The 19553-nt window shown below is 34.4% G+C and overlaps 1 protein-coding gene across 1 annotated transcript in view; it reads right to left on the reverse strand.

The window, feature by feature from the left end:
- Positions 1 to 19553, reverse strand: part of LOC306861286 (scm-like with four MBT domains protein 2) — a 52857-nt gene that overhangs the window by 25967 nt on the left and 7337 nt on the right. Inside the window, exons 3-6 of the mRNA XM_079403476.1 lie at positions 19273 to 19513; positions 14902 to 14922; positions 2179 to 2267; positions 900 to 1143 (exon numbers count right to left, since the gene is read on the reverse strand). Coding sequence (XP_079259602.1) covers positions 900 to 1143; positions 2179 to 2267; positions 14902 to 14922; positions 19273 to 19513 — 595 coding nt within the window. The remainder of the gene's footprint in view (positions 1 to 899; positions 1144 to 2178; positions 2268 to 14901; positions 14923 to 19272; positions 19514 to 19553) is intronic.

Below are 19553 nucleotides of genomic sequence, written 5' to 3' on the forward strand. Positions count from 1 at the left end.
ATCCATCCATCCATCCATCCATCCATCAATCATTCTGTACGTTTATCCATCCATCCATCCTGCAATGTAACCAAAATAGTTTTTCTACTAAAATGCTGCATGATTATAATTTTTTTTCAAGTGATACTATCACCTTGCTTCTGAGAAAAGTAGTTAAACTAATTACTTTGCTATTTGTGGCATTGCAGCCTCTCAACAGTGCTAAGAGCCACAGCAGACGCAGGTAATCACACGCACCCGATCACTCTTTCTTCTCAAAATAACTGCTTAGAAACAGTCATCAATACAAATTCTACAGCGATGCTTTTGAACTAGTAGCAGCCTGAAAAATGTCTTGAGATAAACATGTAAGTTGAATAATTGATTCCTGACTGCCCACTGAATTCATTAAATTGAATGCACACCTCAGATGTAAACACAGCACTGCATTACCACAGTGGGTGTGCATTCATTTTTAAAAATGCAACTGTCATCATTAGTTATTCCTTGTATATTACATAAGCATATTTGATAGAAAGGCAAGATCATGACAGAACATGTCTGAACAAGTTGTTTAATTTATTTGCAAAGTTTCCTTTAGGGAAATGTGAATTCAGATCCATGATAATTAGTGTGGAAGCCAGACCGGCTGCACATAGAACTTGGCAATTGTGCAATGGAACAATTTGCATATGGGAGGAGAAGCATCAAGAAAAATGCTTGACTATGAACTGCGCTGCTTTAGCTCAAAACGTTGAATGAATATTTGAGAAAAAGAAAGTAGAGGGTTCATTTTATAAAAATAAATTAATTTTAAATTTACATTTAGTCTACATTTATTTTAATTAATTAAACTTAATAATGCAATGGATTAACACTGACTATATTTATAATGATCAAATACACGTTCATAATCTCACCTGTGGGTGGTTTCAGTGATAGATTATTCTCTTTGGCCCAGCCCAGGGGGCGGAGCCTGGTGTCAAGGTAGAACATCCACATGTTGTGGGCTGAATCATTTAATCCAACATAGCGGAGGCATAAACGCCCGCCGACGTTACACTGGACTCGTGCCGCCCAGTACAGGCTGGGTTCAAAGGCATCACGCACCTCCAAAATACAGTCTGCCACAATCAGATCCACTGTGTTTTTACCTTTTAATGGCTAAGATGAGAGGAAAAGAGAGACAAAGAAATAATATTATTCATTTAAGTAAATTGTTTGACATTTTCATTTAACAATATTTGACAATCTAATTTTATGCAATTATTAAAAACTTTTGTTAATGTACTTCTGATAGTGTGAGTTGGTTTAAGGGTGGGTTAAGGGGTCAAAAGCATACTAGGATTAATTTGATTACTATAAGATATATACGATTACTATAACATGGTTCAGTCTACTTATACTACATTGTTTTGATAAATGATTAACGAAGACGTTTCGTGAAAATTGGTTCATTTTCTCCTCCTGATGAATGATTCAAGGAATATCCTGTTATGTTTGTTAATAATTTATGAATGAAGCTTTTACTCGTAAACCATTTGTCAAAATCATTTGAAGTTTAAAAATGTTTAATGACATTTCTAAGCATTTCAATTTGCATTAAATAATGATAAGTTAATCATTAGATAATGTTTAATAAGTACATCAGTAAACATTAACAAGCCTATTCTCATATTTCTAGCTATGTAAATATATTAACTAATGATCTGTTAAGCATTATATAATGTTTGTCCATGATTAATGAAAGTTATTATAATGTTACCAGTAAAAAAAAAACAGTTTTTTTTACTGGTAACATTAGGTGTGTAATTCATGCTTTATTTGTGTTTCATAACTACTATTGTCTTGCGATCACAATGACAGGAAATGTTGTTTTGTTGCACAAGCCTGTCACATGATCTTTTACATTATATTCTTGTTTTTATTCACAGCAAATGAAATACACCATCTATCCTGATCAAGGCCCATTCCATTTTTCCTTTCACCATTATTCAGTGGTTTTTAACTGGTGGGTTACTGCCCAAAAGTATCAATAAACATGCAGCATTGTGGTATTTTGGCACAAATATATCTGTCACTTATCTGTGTATGATGTTTGGCACTTGCGCTGTTGGTTGGGCATTTACAGGTTTGTTAATTGTTAATACTTTTGCACACTTAACATATGAGAGTAAAATACACAAATTTCATTCTCACCCCTTCAAGCAGGTTTGCCGGTGCCGTCCGTGAACCTGTGAGCTCTTTGACGAGAAACTCAGTCCAGTCACTGTGCTTCTCTTTAATAGCTGAAACAGATGATGAAGTAATATTTTTCACAATATTAATTCAAATTCACAGACAATTCCACACTTTTGTGTTTGGAACTGATGCATTATGTTGCTGTTTGATAGTATCTACCATGTGCATGACTGACAGGAGTGTGTGTGTGTGTGTGTGTGTGTGTGTGTGTGTGCATTGTACATGGGTCAAAGATGCAATGTCCCGTTTTTGTGTTTTTGTGCATCAAATGAAATTTACAAAAGTGGTTTTATATACATAGAAAGTATATTAAATGCAAGTGTCTACTTTAAAGTTTCAAATAACTTTTGTTAAAAAATGTCAAAATATGGGTGAAATAATATTCCTTCGCCATTCAGCATAACATCTTATATTTATGTAAAAAAAAAAAAAAACATATTTATTCTGACCTCTACTTATTAACATATATAAAAGAATAAGTGATAATACTAAGGGCCAGATTTGCTAACAGCTTGCACCAGCGCAAACCAATCATTTGGTGTTAAAATTTCAGGATTTACTAAAGATTTTTTTTGCACCTGACCTTATTGAATATGCACTTGTAGGAATTTTCCTTTCAGACGCAAAATTTATGGGAGAAGAGTATTAAAATGAATCAAGCAATGCGATTTACTAACGTTTGCGCTCGTCAAATTAATAGTATTTGCGCCATTATTTAACGGCCAATAAAAGCATGTCTTAAACTGTTTTGCGCTTGAAATGACTGCATTGGTTGTTGCTAGGTAGAAGGGAGAGGATTTCACACGTATTTTGAATGCTAGAAGAACACATAATCCGAATCCGAACATATCCTTCTCTAATGTGCGCTGCTGGTCATTATGGAAATGAGATGTTGCGTCTGTGTTCTTTAATTTGTGCGTTGTCAGTAAACCACCCCACAGAATTTTCCACGCCCATCGGTGCTGTTTTGGAATTGTTCTCTTGTGCCCCGTTTAGTAAAACTGGCCCTAAATTGTATTACAATTTAAATGATTAACTTGTTGCTGTCAAATGGGTAAAACCTAGTGGTTAAAAGGATACTGTCAAAGATTTAAAACAATTAATTAATATTTTGGGGCTGCATTGTGATCCTTAGTCTTTTGATGTCATCTAATGATTCTTGTTCTAAATATGCCTGACAAGGTTTTTTACAAACTATTGTTACACATTTTTCTGTAAATAATGGTAAAAATGTATAAAGAAAACCCTTTTTCGTCTCTGACCCACATACATCTGCTTATTTCAAACATCGGTATACATCCACAGATTTATGAATACGGCATTTAATAGACTTCCTCTCTCAAACATCTTCCTACATCCTGCCCCGTGGTGTCCTGCGTTTTAGCATCCACACAGGCCTAAACATCCTGCTTTCTGCATAATTGTACACAGTACCTCCACAGAGAGAAGTGCTATTTAGTTACATGTTACAGAAGAACAACAACACATTAATCATGACGCGTTGTGCACCGTTAGCACAAAACTGTACGTTAGCATCAGCAGAATTCACATTGCTGAAGTTCTCAGTGTGGTTGCTGACTGCTATCTTGCTATCTTGCTATCTTGACTCTGAGAGCCAAATACTGTCTCTGCCCTGTTACGTCATGACTGCTTCACTCAATAACACATGATACCACTCACGAGGGAGTGATCTCTGCCCTGACGGAGGCTTTGAGTAAACAAAGACAGAATGAGAGAGAGACACACACACAGACAGACAGACAGACAGGGGTAGGGCCAACAATTGGATTTTATTGTATGTATAAAGGCTTAAAGTAAATTCACTTTGTACCAACATTTTTAAATATGCCAATATGCAAGAATAAGCCAAACAAATCTCAGTTAAATGTAATAATATACTATGCCAAATGCCATGCCATGATTTATATTTTAATTCTAAAATGTATTAATTAAGGCCAATAATACTACTGATAAAATATATTTTTTTAAAGGAAAGATCATCTTTTTGTTGAAGAGGAATCATTTAATGAGTTTTATCTTGGAGAGATATTTTAACTGTATGTGTGTATATATGGGTTGTTGACGTGGCATGGAATTGTCACTGTCCCACAAGATAAAAATGAATATAATTAATATTGTCGTTATTTAACCCTCTATATGTCAGTCCTGTCATGTGTTCCCGCTTCATGTTTCCATATTTGGTTTGTTTCCTGTCCTTGTTTAGTGTGATTATTAGTTTATTCAGTTCAGCTGTGTTTGATTATGTTTGTGATTATCCTGTGTATTTAGTTCCTGCCTGTTCAGTTAGTTTTTGTCTGGTCTACTCATTACTCCCTGGTGTTCCTGTGTGTCTGCCCTGCCTTGTCTTGCCTTGTTGGATTTATTAAAGACTGTTATTTTTAGTTACATCCTCATCTCGTGTTTCTCGTTCCTCCTTGCTGTGTGCACTGTGACACTATAGGAGTAATTGTGAATTTACAGCTTAAAAAAAAAATTGACTTTATATTTTACATATATTTAGGAGAACAATCATTTTTCAAAATTTAATTTGTTTTCTTCATCTGACCTTTTTTTTTTTTTTTTTTTAGAGATCTGTCATTTATAACTGACATTGTCTCATTAGGGTAAATTATTTTTGCCAAATTGTCTGAAACTTCACACACAATCAAATGCTTTTTCACTATCTTAAAAAAAAGTGACATTGGCATCTTTCCTGACCTCTGGTTGTTGTATGGATCGCATCTTTCCAACTGGCATACAGTAATGTACCCAAATCCCTGATTTCCACAAAAACCCATTCTTCATCACTGCCCTCACCCTCATGGCTTCTATCCTCCTTGGTCCTCAACAACTTCTTTTATTACTACAACAGGATTTTCTGATGCACTCATATCACTATCATCAATACTTTCTGAAATAAGTACAGATTTGCCTCACCATCTTCCTAAAACGCATGCATAAAGGCTATTATACTGCATGCCAATGCTGGTCAATAGTGCCAGCTACAGCGAATATGCATCACATAATAGGACTTTGTCAGTTATGCATGACGCTCAGATTTGTTGGTCTCTTAGTTGTTGTTTTTCATAAAAAAAAAAACTTTAGAAATCACATTTTGATGTGCAATTAATTTTTTATAACTTGAATTTATATGTATTTTGTAGTCTAAAATTAGCTCAATATGGAGCCTTGAGAGCATGTGACTTAACATGTGCTAATGCCTCCTTTACTACTTGGTTACCAAAAATGTGAAGCACATGGCTAATAAATTTTTATTTTACTGGTTGAAGGGGATGTCATTTGACATCACTAAAATAAAATGTTGTTGGTTGAACATTAATATTGTATTTTAAATGCAATTTTCTTAGAGTCATTTATAAATGACGATATCCCATAGAGGGTTAAAATGCAGTAAATGGTTAAACATTTCTTTGTCCTACGTGGACCTGTAGTTATAAGCTGCAGTTAAGCTGCAGTGTTATTTGATTTTTTGTACATTTTGAGCTAAGTCTCAAAATTGTCCTATGGTGTGACTGTCCCAAGCATGGTTCAATAAATTACAACTTTTATAAATGAAAAAGAAAAGCATAAAATGTTAATAAATACCTCTGGCATAATTGTACAAGTGTCTATTTTAGTAAATGGCAATCATTTTTTTATCCACATATTTCTGAAAGCGTAGGAACTTGATACACTTTATCTCTGAAAACCATGTCTTATGGTGTGACACCATATCCTGATTTTAAATCGGCCAATTCCAGAGAAAACTTTAATTACTTGAAGGATCCCATTCATGGCTGTGTTACTGAAGCCCACTGTGAAGCCCATGACATGTGCACATGGTGAAATTTGTCTCAGAATTGTTAAAATATTTAACTTTTTTGGAACCACTGCAAGTGTTACATTTTGTTGGCCTTTGGTGTGACACCCCTAAATTATATATTTTTATTAAAAACTGCATTTTAAACTACATAATCATGGAAAATTATGCAAATGTGTCTTGCTTACCGCTAATGACAGGTTAGCTTTGAATAGCAAGGTAATTAATTGAAGGAAAAAGGCTGATATGTCCTATGGTGTGACAGAAAATGTCCTCCGGTGTGACACACAACAGGACAAAGATGTCACACCACAGGACAAGGTCTCTTTATAAAGCATTTTGAATAATTAAATAAGATTAAACTTTTTATTCTTTTTTGATCATTTTCAGTGTTCTTGAATACAATTATTACATTAAATTATTTTCTGATGTTTTTACAGAAAACTTGTACTGTTATAAGGTGTCATGAAAAGAAGTTTAAAATGTGATAGAATCACATGGCTATAGTGGCCTACCACGCCCCTCTTGGTGGCCTGTCAGTGGGCAGACACCCCCTAGTTACACTTTTCCTCCGTGGTGCACTGAGGCTGAGACCTCCGGCCAGAGAAGCTATGCTAAGTGGTGGATCAGGATGCTATCCACAGCCTCGAGTCCTCTGATCTCCCCTCTCCTTGGGGGTCAAGGCTCACTCTACGAGGAGTGTGGCTGCCTCGAAGGCCTTTTTGGCAGGTGTGCCTGTGCAGGACATCTGCAACGCTGCATGGTGGTCCACGTCCCTCACGTTTGTCAGGTTCTATGACCTAGATTTGCGAGCCACTCCTGGCTCTTTTGTCTTTTGTCATAGCTGTGCTCTTCCACACTAGGCAGGGATTTGCAAGTCTGGCGGTGTGGACATCTCATTCCCCTCGTGTTTTCCGACGCAGCTCGAGTTCCTGAAGGGGAACGTCCCATGTTATGTATGTAACCATGGTTCCCAGAGGGAACGAGAAGCTGCATCGCAGGGCCATTCTTCCGGCATCCCTACTAGAGCTTGCTTCATTCCTAGAAGCTAACGCCGGTTGCACCTCACGTGCTTTTAAGCTTCCTGGTCGTTACGTCACCCACCCGTGACGTGTCGCCCATCGATTGGACTGATTACACATATGATTCAGAGCATGGTATTGCTGAAGGCGTTTCCCCAGCTTTTTCCGATGCAGCGTCTAGTTCCCTCGGGGAACCATGGTTACATACGTAACCTGGGACGGTTTTGTGAAGACTTTTCAGAGTCTAAGCAAGTTAATATTAGTTATTACATTATAATTAACTAAGATTTATGGTTAAATTGGAGTGAACAAACAGTGAGTTAACTGGATTTTTTTGCAGTGTGTTTGAAAATGTCTTTGCTCTGTCCCTGTGTTACTGTGTCTGTCTTTCTGCTTGATGTTTTACAGACATGAATAGAGCAACTATTTATACGCTTTAAATTTGTCACCACACTTTTTTAATAACAGAAGCTCAGTCATCAGAGGCTCTGCCCATTTCCATTTAAGCAGGACATGCATTTCTGTCTCTATTATTTATTTTCCTCTTTTAACTAGCACACTGGTTGCCTACTAACTGTCTACTAAATACAGCCACTAACAACTGTGATTACTACTGTGATATCTTGTGGTAAATATATTATGGTTTAAAATGTTTTTTCTAAAATTATTTAGTATAACGTTTGAGTTCATACTAAGATTTCTGACTTTTGATTACAGTTGTTTTTTTTTCAGGAGAAAAAAACTTTTGCTTTATTTAATATTATTGCTTTGTAAAAGTAAAACAAAAAAAAACAAAAATAACATTTGTTATTTTTATTTCTTATGGGATTGTGACTATGGCTACAAGTGATTTTATAGATATTTATTTTGTACACATAAATATTGTATTAGTTTATTCCATTCCAAATCCATTGTGGAACTTTTTCTTTTGTTTCTTTTGGCTGCACAGACTTGTTCGGATCAAATCAATGAATGCATAATTTACAACAACTCAAAAAGACACATGAGCCGGTTTGCGTTTCCTCTTTTCTGCACTAGGGAGTCTCTATGCAAATATTCATTTCGCAAAAGAAGATTTGCATATCTTCCAACAACTCTTCTGTAAACAGCGGGGCCAGATTTAAAGAGTTTCCCTGCTTTTGTAATCAAAGCAATTATTCAAGAGAGGAAGGGAAACAAAACGCTGTGTGTTAAAGGGAGAGCAGCGTTGCGATACCAACTGGTACAGTAGAAACAACCTGTCCTGTGTGTCTGAAGTGGATAACACCATTTCCTGTTTGCCTGCCAACCACTAGGACATCCAGGATACTATTTTTAACAGCAAAAAGGTCATTTCTTAATCAGGTGTTTTTAGGATCATTTCAAAGGAAAATAACAAATATTATTACACACAGTTTATTTTTCAAAACACTGAAAGTCAGTCTGAATTTTCTTATCCTCTTTTTTCATTTAGTAGATGATAGATGGATGGATGGGTGGATAGATAGACAAATAAAGAATAGATCAGTAATAAAATATTAAATAAAAATAAAAAAGGACAAGAAAAATTAGTATATATAAATGTACATATACAATTTTATTTAAATATTTTACTATAGAGAGTAAAAATACATTTATACATTTTTTAATTGTAGTTATTTTGTGTACACACAACTAAAAATTATAAACTATATAAATATAAATGTGTGTGTATATATATATAACTATATATAGTTTATAATAATTCAAACACACACACATATATATAAACATATATAATATTTAAAGACATTACAAATATGATTGATGGAATCTTGAGTGGAAAACCCCACTACATTGACTATTAATATCTAGAGTTTAATAATCTATTTTATCTATTTAGGGTTTAATAATGTATATGATATCTGAACTTTTGATATATGATATAATTTTGAGTGTGTGTGTGTGTATGTGTATATATATATATATATATATATATATATATATATATATATACTACATTGACTAGTAATATTTAGAGTTTAATAATCTAATCTATTTAGTGTTTAATAATAATATATATAATATCTAGACTTTTACTTTGTATTCAGTATAATATGAATATAAACATAACAATGAGATATATTCCAATTAAACACACACAAAGTCATTTTGACCTTGCATGGAATTTGACAATCAAATCTGACCACAGAAATATATTAAGGACACATATATTAGTGTGTCAAACCATAATATTACATGTTCTATCACTATATAGACACTTAATTTCTAGCGATTATCATCAATTTTATTTCACAGATACTATTTAAACTAAACTGATCTAGACAATGACATCTCTGAACTCAATAATGAAATACATTAATTGAAAATTGAGTGTTTAATCTTATTTTTATACATTCCTGACACTCTATCCTCCAATTTGATACTGTTAAGTGCTTTGACAAAATCTGTATTGTTAAAAGCGCTATATAAATAAAGATGACTTGACTTGACTTGACTATATAAAACCATCATAAATATAGCTGTGAACCACCACAGTATTGTCCCAAAATGTTGTGGTATAATAAAAGACCAACTCTAATGTAATTCAGCTCAAATAGCTACAATAAGAAAAAGTTGAAGGTTTGTGTGTGTGTGTGTGTGTGTGTGTGTGTGTGTGTGTGTGTGTGTGTGTGTGTGAAAGAGTGCTTGTGGCAGAATGCCGCTGTGTCTCAGCGTGTAATCTCTGCAGCACAAGTGTGTACGCTAATCGCTTAAGTAGCGCTAGAACGGGAGTGTGCGGCCGTTGCCATGCCAACAACCCCCCAGCGTCTAAGCACTTTACTCAGGCCGTGTGTTCGACACTCTTCAGTGGAACGGGATCATTTCATCACATTAGCTCATGACAATCAAATTCAACACATACTTATGCGATTAACCTTGGGCCTTTTTTATTTGGTGCGTGCTTGAGTGTGTGTGTTTAGTAGCTTCTTTCATGTTTATTAACTATTAAACTTAATGAATTAATGAATAATTAATTGAATCCATATCATACCATTTGCAAATCTACACTTAAATTAAATACAGATTAAAGGCCCGTTCACACCAAGGACAAAAAATCAATCTAAATCCATACCACAACTGTAATGATAACGGAACATATCATTGGAATCACTTTCAGAATGATTTTTGTGGTGAATGATAAAAACATTGACAGCCAATCAGAATCCTCATTTAAAGCGGCAGATGACAGATCTTCATTGCACACTTATAATAAACATAATGCTATCATCTGTTGGCGTGGACGCTAGTTATCGTTATAGTTATAGTTATAGTTATCATTTTGGTGTGAACAGACTTTAAGGAATAGTTCACCCAAAAATAAAAATTCTGTCATTATTTACTCACCCTCATGTCGTCCCAAACCTGTATGAGTTTCCTTCTTATGTTGAACATAAAGGAGGTATTTTGAAGAATGCTGGGAATCAAACAGTTGATGGTCCCCATTGACTTCCATTGTATTTCTTTACCTATGGAAGTCAATGGGGACCAAAAACTGTTTGGTTCTCAGAAATTCTTTGATATATCTTCTTTTGTGTTCAACATAAGAAAGAAACTCATTCAGGTTTGGAACAACATGAGGGTGAATAAACAAATTTTCATTTTTGGGTGAACTATTCCTTTAATTTCTATTAATGCATGGTGCCTCAGAAAAAAAAAAATAATTGATTCATTCCTCATTACTTGAAAAACAATCAAACCTATTTACTTTTTAAATAAATGTTTCTGTGCACATTTTAAGTACACATACTCAGTTTGTAATCTTTTACAAAGCTAAAATGTAGTAATAATTTCTCCAGAAACTCTTTTCATTGTTGGCTGATGTCAGCAATCCCTCTTAGTTTCCAAGTATTCCTCTTTCTTTGCTTTTGGCTGTCTTTGGCCATTGCACAATTGAAAATATTTATACTGCCTTGCATGATGCCCATACGGGCATGTGCCCAAATGCCCATATGGTTAATCTGGCATACTTATGTAAGCCTATGTCAGTGTTTAGTTTTCAAACTACTCATTAGTTTATGCCAAATACTGTTCTAAAGCAGTTGTATTTTTAAAAGAATCCCAGAACCAATTATTTTTATGATGCTCTTTGGGGTTCTTATTAAAGAACCTGTCCAAAAATGAACCTGCTCACAAATCAGTCTAAATGACTGTATATGTTGACACTTCCATCACGTCCTAGTCTAAATAAACCAAGAAGTGAGAAGCAAGTGAGCACTTACTTAAGAAAATAGTTTAATTTACACAAATGATTTTTTTGCAAAACCTTGTTCGCCTGGTTCTTGGTATCATGTGGCGTCTCCTTGAGAATCAATGACGGCTTGCAGCCTTTTGTAACTGTTGTGTATGAGTTCCTCAATTGTCCTGAGTGCCAACGCTGAATCTCAAAATCATAAAGTCACTGTGGGGAAGAAATCAAATGTGCAGAGCATGCTGGGAAACCAACGAACTTACTGGACCTGCAGGCTTTTTGTCAAGAACAGTGTGCAGCTTCACTACTCAGGAAAAACCGAGGACCCACACACAACTATCACAAAAGACTATAAACAGAAAAGGAGAACCAATGCTATGTGAGAATTTAAACAGAACTATTATTTTTGTTGTAATTTATGAATTTTAAAGATTCTTCTTATTTTACAAAACTGTAAATATCTTGCAGAGTTTAGGGATTAGTATTGTTATTGTTGATTACAACTAAAAATATTAAACGTTTTTCAATAGTTAAAATAAAACTGAAATAAAATAAAAAATAAATGTTACATGAAAAACTTAAATGAATATTAGAAATGTTGCCTTGGCATCTAAGTGAATAAGTTGAAGTTGAAGTACCATAATTACTAAATCTAAAGCAGAAAATAAATAAATAAATAAATAAAGATTAATAGAAATATTTCAATAACATATATAAAATTCAAAACTAAAATTAAAATAAAAACTGAAAAGTTCATCAAAATATAAATAAACACTATAATAGTATATGTCAGTCCTGTCTTCCTGTGTCTTGTGTTTCCCTTCCTCTCGTGCCCATATTTGTTTTTTCCTGTCCTCATTATTTGTTTATTTGTCTCTAGTCGTGTTTTATTAATTATCTAGTTTTCCCCCAGTGTTTATTAGTCCTCTGTGTCTGGTCTCAATCGTCATTCTGTGCATGTCTTTCCGTGTCTCCAGCGTTCCCTAAGTTTTGGTTAATAAAGTCTATGTTTTGAATAAGTTCCTCGCCTCCTCGTTCCCTGGCACAAACGTGTCATGACAGTATATAAATAATACTAAAATAACACTGTTAGGGATGCACAATCAGCCAATATTAAAAAGTTGTTTTTATTTATATTGTTAAAATTGGATATTTAATATGCGTGCTTCCCCATATTTTAACACATAGATTACCATTTTAGTTGCATTCATCTAATACTCACATGTAATTAATCTCAGAATTTAATAACAAATAATAAATGTAAACTTTATTCATATTTCATGGTGTACATTAAGATGTTGTGATGCCTAAATTGCAGCATTTTAAATCTTTCCTTTTCTTTTGTTTAAAAATTCAGTTTTTGATATTTTTTATTTTATTATTTCTTGTCTTATTTGTTTTGTATTATTTCATTTTTAATCTTTTTTTTTGTTGTTGTTGTTGTTGTTAGAGGTAGGAACATAAATAATTATCTGTTTTTATCTGTATGAATGATGTTTTACATTGAACTCCATTTGTTTTTGCCCTGGAAATGGAAAGAATGTGTAAAATGTGTTTCACAGAGCATGATATGCATGGAAACATGTGCGTGCACCAAGTGAAGCATGCCAAGCTAAGTAGCTTTACATATGACCTCCGGAGTTGCCTTAACTTTGTATGTCTCAGCTACACAAATGCATGCAAATAGACAAGCTCTCACGCTGACACCACCATGACGTTCACACCTCTCACACACTCTCATTCATACTCACATAATCTAATACACAGGGCTGAGCAAACAAGCAGAAGGAACAAGGAAGGAAGATAAGCAGAAAATACTGGAGAAATAAAAAAAGACATTATGAGAAATTCTGGAGGATGTCTGAGAAAGATGAGGCGAGAGATAAAGGAAAAGACCCAGAAAAACAGATAATGCAAGCGTCTGAGATGTGGGCGTAGATTTGGGTACACATGGGACGACATGTTTCTACCAAAAGTTGAAGGACTAGTTCACAAAAAAAAAAAAAGGGAAAATTCTGTCACCATTTACTCACCCTCATAGTATTACAAACCCATACAACGTACTTCCTTCCGTGAAACACAAAAGGGGAAATTAAAGAAAGAAAAAAAATGCTATCGGGCTTTCATGCATGAACAATGAATTGGGACTGGAGCTCTCAAGCACAAAACAATATAAAATATAATTTTTTTTTTAAAAACAAATAATTAAAAATATCATAAAAGTAAGTGTTCTTATGTAATACCATAACTTTGTGTACGAACAGAGTGATGTTGAGTAATTTTCCCCTCTGTGTCGGTGAGTTGAAATCAAGAAGGCGAGACAGATCAAGAAGAATCAAGTTTTTATGAATTAAATCAACCGAATCAATAAGAATAGTAAGGAGAATTTGAAATAAAAATAAGAGTTTGCTCATTAAAGAAAGAAAAAAAGAAGAGATAGTGAATTACAACTTGAATTTCATCAAACAAACCTAAAGTCGTTATAGAATATTCTTCACAATTTATCATTTTGTAGGTTTGCAGGAGTTTAATTTTTCTATTTTTAAAGCATCTAATAATAGTATAGTTTTTGTTCAGTGTGAAGAGAGAACCACGTTCACATTTTTACAACACAAGCAACAGAATTTGACAGCTAGTGATTATTATGCATTTTGTTGCCTGGAAAAGAGCAGCTCTGAAATTGTTACACAAGGAACAACAAGTGTGGGTAGATGATGACTGAATTTGCAGTTAAATGTAAATGGGAAGTGACAGTTGGACTGTCCAGATTTAGGAATGATAAAATGCAATTTCTGCCACATAATTTTAGACACCTAGTAATTTGCAATAATTACACAACCTAATTTTAAAGACTAAAAAAACTTTTAAATAATTTTAGTGACTTTAACCCCCAGTTTCACAGACAAGGCTTAAGCCTAGTCCCAGACTAAAGTATAAGATGTTTTAACTGAAAGAAACTTGCACTGACTGGTCTTAAAATACATCAGTGCCTTTGTTTTGTCCTGAGATGCACACCAGTAATGTTTTTTTCATGTTAATTTAGCATTACATCTCTTGTTCACCAGTGAATGAATGGGTGCCGTCAGAATGAGACTCTAAACAGCTGTTAAAACATCAAAAAATTCACAAATAATCCACACGACTACAGTCCATCAATCAAAATCCTTTTAAAATGAAAAGCTGTGTGTCTGCAAGAAACAAATCCATAATTAAGTCATTTTAAGTTGCGCCAATTTTTATCAGCTATTTTAACTTTCATTCTGACGGCACCCATTCACTGCAGAGGATCCATTAGTGAGCAAGTGATGTAATGCTACATTTCTCCAAACCTCTTTCAATGAAACAAACTCCTCAGGATGGCCTGAGGGTGAGAACATTGTCAGCAAATTTTCATTTTTGAGTGCACTATTCCTTTAAATGTACAAATACCTACATACAGTACTTGTACAAATTATATTCTCTTTCTAAACAGCTGTTTAGCTATATCAGGAAATATCATACTGTGAAAACATGGTGCTTTTGCTGATTTGGTTTGAAAACGTTGAAACCAAACCTATGCCCTTGGTCTGAGAGAAAAGAGGGCAGACACAGAGAGAGAGAGAGAGAGAGAGAAAGTAGGCTCGGCTTACCTGCTCTGAGGTAAACGTTATCTGAGAAATAAACAGACAGGAACAAAGATGACCAACAAATACACACTGACTAAACATGCACACTCACACACACTCATAAAGGTATGCATAAAAACAAAACACTACTTGTGGTGCAAATTAAACACGGTAAAACAAACAGTATTCCTGGCTGTGCCTACAATTTTTAAAAAAATTATTAAGCTTCTGTACACACTATAAAACCTAATTAATGGCGTTTACTTGCATTTGCACGAGTCATTTAATTTAGTCGTATATCTCCTGGCACTCTTTGCTAATGTAAATGGTTCATGATGACAATAGTTTTCCATAAACCATTTGATTGAATGCTAAATAACTCTATTTCTGCCATCAGTTATTTCCTGTCAAAACAAATGAAGTAATTACAGTATTACACGTTGCAGTTCTTCATTGGATGAATGATTTAAATGTGTTGTGATGTTAAACCCTTAATCATTTCAGACCAGGTGTGTTCGCTTTGAGGCTAATATGCTAGTGTAAACACAACAAAATAAACCTTTACAGCATTTGAAATGTTTTTTACAAAACCAAAAATGTTAAAATAATTTCTAGAATTAAAATGCCTTTTAAATTATAAAACATTATAAATACCATCAGCCTCCCATAACAAGTTGCAAATTATGGCTAATTTTAATTACCTATTTATTTTTATGTACCTCTTTCTTTGAGAAGGAAGAGGCTTTGTGTGGTTTACTGGGCTGTGATGTAAACTTAAGGCTATTGGCTTGTTATATAAAAAGGGGAGGGAGTGCTTTTGTATGTCCTGCCCCAACTTCCTGTTTCAGCGCATCAACACAGGAAAGTAAACTGCACCATTCAAACCATTTTAATGGGTTCTTTAGAAACATTTTTGGACAATTTGGCAATATTGGGGAATATTTCAACCACTAACAGAGCTTTCTTTGAAACAGACTCTTGCTTCAGAGCTTCTGGCGATTGTTGATGGTGTCAGACTGCATCTTATCTTAGAAATGCAAACATAGATTTTATCTATTTCTTCTGAAAACACACATACACGAAAAACCCCAGACAGATTGCTTAACAGTTGCAGCAACTTTAAATTTAAATAAATAAAGTTAACTTTAATGCATATTTATTAACTATGTCATTTTATATAAATATTTAGGTGCACTTAAATTAAATGTATTGCTATTTTACGGAATGTTCCAGATTAAATACATTAAATGTACTTACAGTGAAAGCCTATAGGGGCAACTGTACATCATTGAAAGTGCATTACTTTACATACATTTTTTTCAGTTTGAGGTGAAATTGAATGTAGCAACTGACTGCATTCCAAAAATGCTGAGTATATAATCTGAATATTCCTTTAATATGCATAATGGAAGGATGTATTAAACAGATCAATTTTCAATTCAAATGACAAAATCCAATACAGCAATCAATGTCATAATTTCCTCATGCATACAAGTAAAAAGTCAAGTCACCTTTATTTATATAGCGCTTTTAACAATACAGATTGTGTCAAAGCAGCTTTAGAGTATTAAATAGGACGAATAGTGCGTAAAAGCAGGAAAATGTATCATTAATGACAGAATGCATCATGTATATGAAATGTATAAGGGTAAGAGAGAAACTAACTGCATGTTGTTGGTACCCAGACAGATTTGGAAAAAGATTAAATTAAAAGATTTCTTAAAATAACTTATTTTATGTTCCAGACAAGAAAATTTGGAATGGCATGAGGGTGAATAAATGATGACAGAATTTAAATTTTAGGTGAACTATCTCTTTAAAGCCACCCATTGTGACTGAGCACTATTATAAAATATTTAGAAGCATTATTTAAATTCAGTGTTGTCCTCAAGCCAACTAGAATCAGACATGTTAAAACACTGCATGCTTTTTATTATAATGAAATATTCTGACACAGTTGGGATCAGCTTTGTCTGTTATTGCTGCTTGACCTTTCAGGCACTATTTTTTCTGGTTCAAAGCTTTTTCTGCCAAAATAAACTTTTCTAATAGATAAAACAGGTATGGTCAGATTCTTCCAGCACAGGTTTAACACATAAGCTCTTCAAAAAACTGAATGATGCCTATTCTCTGAAATGTGGAGTGGTTGAAAAAGATATCAAGATTGTCAAACATTAGTGAATCCACCAACTGATGATTTTAGATGTCTTGGAGGATACCAGGTCAAATTTTTCTGACAGGAAAAGACGCTATCAGGCTCTGTGTTTATCTGTTATAACCTGTTTGTTGACACATTTTAAGTCTTTAAGCCAGTCATGTGTCATAGCATGTAGGATTAAATGATATGAGAAAATACAATACATCTGATGGCATGCAAATATCTGACAGTAACCCAAGTGCGGAAGTCATACACTGCATATTCAATCTGTTGTAGGATGCACAGTGAAGTTCTGTAATACCACAGTACCACAATGAAGGCCCCAACCCTAAAATGATCATGACTGTGGACTGTAGCCTAAGATTAAATACTTATGTGTGTGTTTTGGTGCCAATACCTTTGACCAATGAATTAACAACATGTTAAATCGAAATTGCACTCAAGCAAAAAAAACAATATTGTGCATCTAAGCACAACTAGATAGAAAAAATAATATGCACTCCATTTTTCCAATGAAAACGTTTAATTGCCAAGAATTCTGAAGGCCTTAAAGGGATAGTTCACCCAAAAATGAAAATTACCCCATGATTTGCACACGCTCAAGCCATCCTAGGTGTATATGTCTTTCTTCTTTCAGACAAATACAATCATTTGAGTTATGTCAAAAAATGTCCTGTCCATTATAAAGCTTGGAAGAGTCCAAGCTTTATAGTGAATGGGTGTTGAGATTTTGAAGACCAAAAAGCTGCATCCATCCATCATAAAAAGTGCTCCACACAGCTGTAGGCAATGTGTGAGCTCTGGTGAGAATATGCTAGTCTTGTGAGAACCAAGATTTGTTAACAGCATAGGAAAACCAGTCTTCTCTTGGCTCATATCGCAATCCTCCAACATTTTTCTTCTACTTTGTGACCATTGTTTTGTTTTGCTCTCTCCTCTGCGCTTCTCACTGGAGCTTACGCTATGCTTACGACCTACGTCATCCGCTGGAATGCCACTCTCTTGTGAACACGCACAAGACAGTTAAATGCATAGTTTCGCTTCAGAAGCCCTTTATTAACTGCCTGGAGCCATGTGGAGCACTTTTTTTCAAAATCTCGACCCCCATTCACTGCCATTATAAATCTTGGAAGAGCCAAGACATGTTTTAATATAACTCTGATTGTATTCATCTGAAAGAAGAAAGTCATATACACCTATGGATGGCTTGAGGGTGAGTAAATCATGGGGAAACTTTCCTTTTTGGGTGACTATTTCTTTAAAGTCACAGAAAATAATTAATTTCTGGCCCAATAGATATTTATTTCAATAAACCCACACCTCTCCTGTACTTCTAATCTTGATCAAATAAGATTTTTCAATTTCTATATTACCTCCACAGACTTTCCAAGAATTTAATTTCTAAATTCTTATTATTTCTAAATTAATATTATTCTACTCTAATGAATTTGCTCTTTAGGGTAGTGAAACATCTTGTGTTCTTAACTAAACTTTCAACTAAACTCTTATTCTTAAGTTTCCATTTCAGCATAAATTTTTATACCCCTACCCTATACCCTACCTAACTTTATTTAGGACTGTCTAAGCAAAGAAACTATTTTACATTGACCAAAATGACTAAAGAAACATCACGTACATTGGTCAACTACACTTCAGAATTACATTAAGAAACTGCATTCTACACTAAGAACATATTTTACTAGCAATAATAGCAAGTGATAACAATATAAACACACAAATAGCAAATGCTGGATTATTGTAAAGAATTGTGACTGTTCACCATTGCTGTTTTTGGGCAAACATTGAAAATCCAGTTTAAAGTTCATGAAGAAATGATATGGTGTATTGGATAACACTGATAACCTGCTTCCAGTTCCAAAGAATCAATCCCACCTTTGGAAGAAAATAATCCACTTAAACCTAAAGCCTGTCTCAGGCTTTCTAGCTGTTATAGACGTTACACTGCTCACTCATTCAATTTGGAGGACAATGTGTATATTTCAATGCAACTTTGCAATGTTTGTTTGATTAGTATACATATTTAAAGTCTTGGTGCTGTTATTTGAACAAACAAGGTGGACTGCTCTACATAGCGAGAAGAACTCTGTGTGTGTGTGTGTGCTTGGACATCATTTGTTTAGACAGGAGGGACTGTTAACATGAGCTTTATCTGTATTTGAATAGACATGTATCTCTGCAGGTGCGTTGGTTTAAGTTTGGGTGCACTTGCACCTTACCTTCAGGTGGCTGAAGCGTTTTGTTGTTCTGAGCGCACCAGCCAACAGGATGAAGTTCGGCTGTCATGACGTCACACCAGAAGTCAGCCTTGCGGTCGTCGCCATAGCCACAGTAGCGTAACAATAGCAACTGACCACAGGTGGTTATAATGGTGGCCACCCAATATGTATCCAGACTGCCTTTATTAGCTACTTCAAGCTTCATTCCAGGCTGAAAACTGCTCTGAAGACTGAGCTCCACCTGTAAGGTTCAGTCAGATGTTAGTATGATGTATTAAGAC

The sequence above is a fragment of the Barbus barbus genome (assembly GCF_936440315.1).
Source record: "Barbus barbus genome assembly, chromosome: 42".
In the NCBI taxonomy this organism is placed as follows: Eukaryota; Metazoa; Chordata; class Actinopteri; order Cypriniformes; family Cyprinidae; genus Barbus; species Barbus barbus.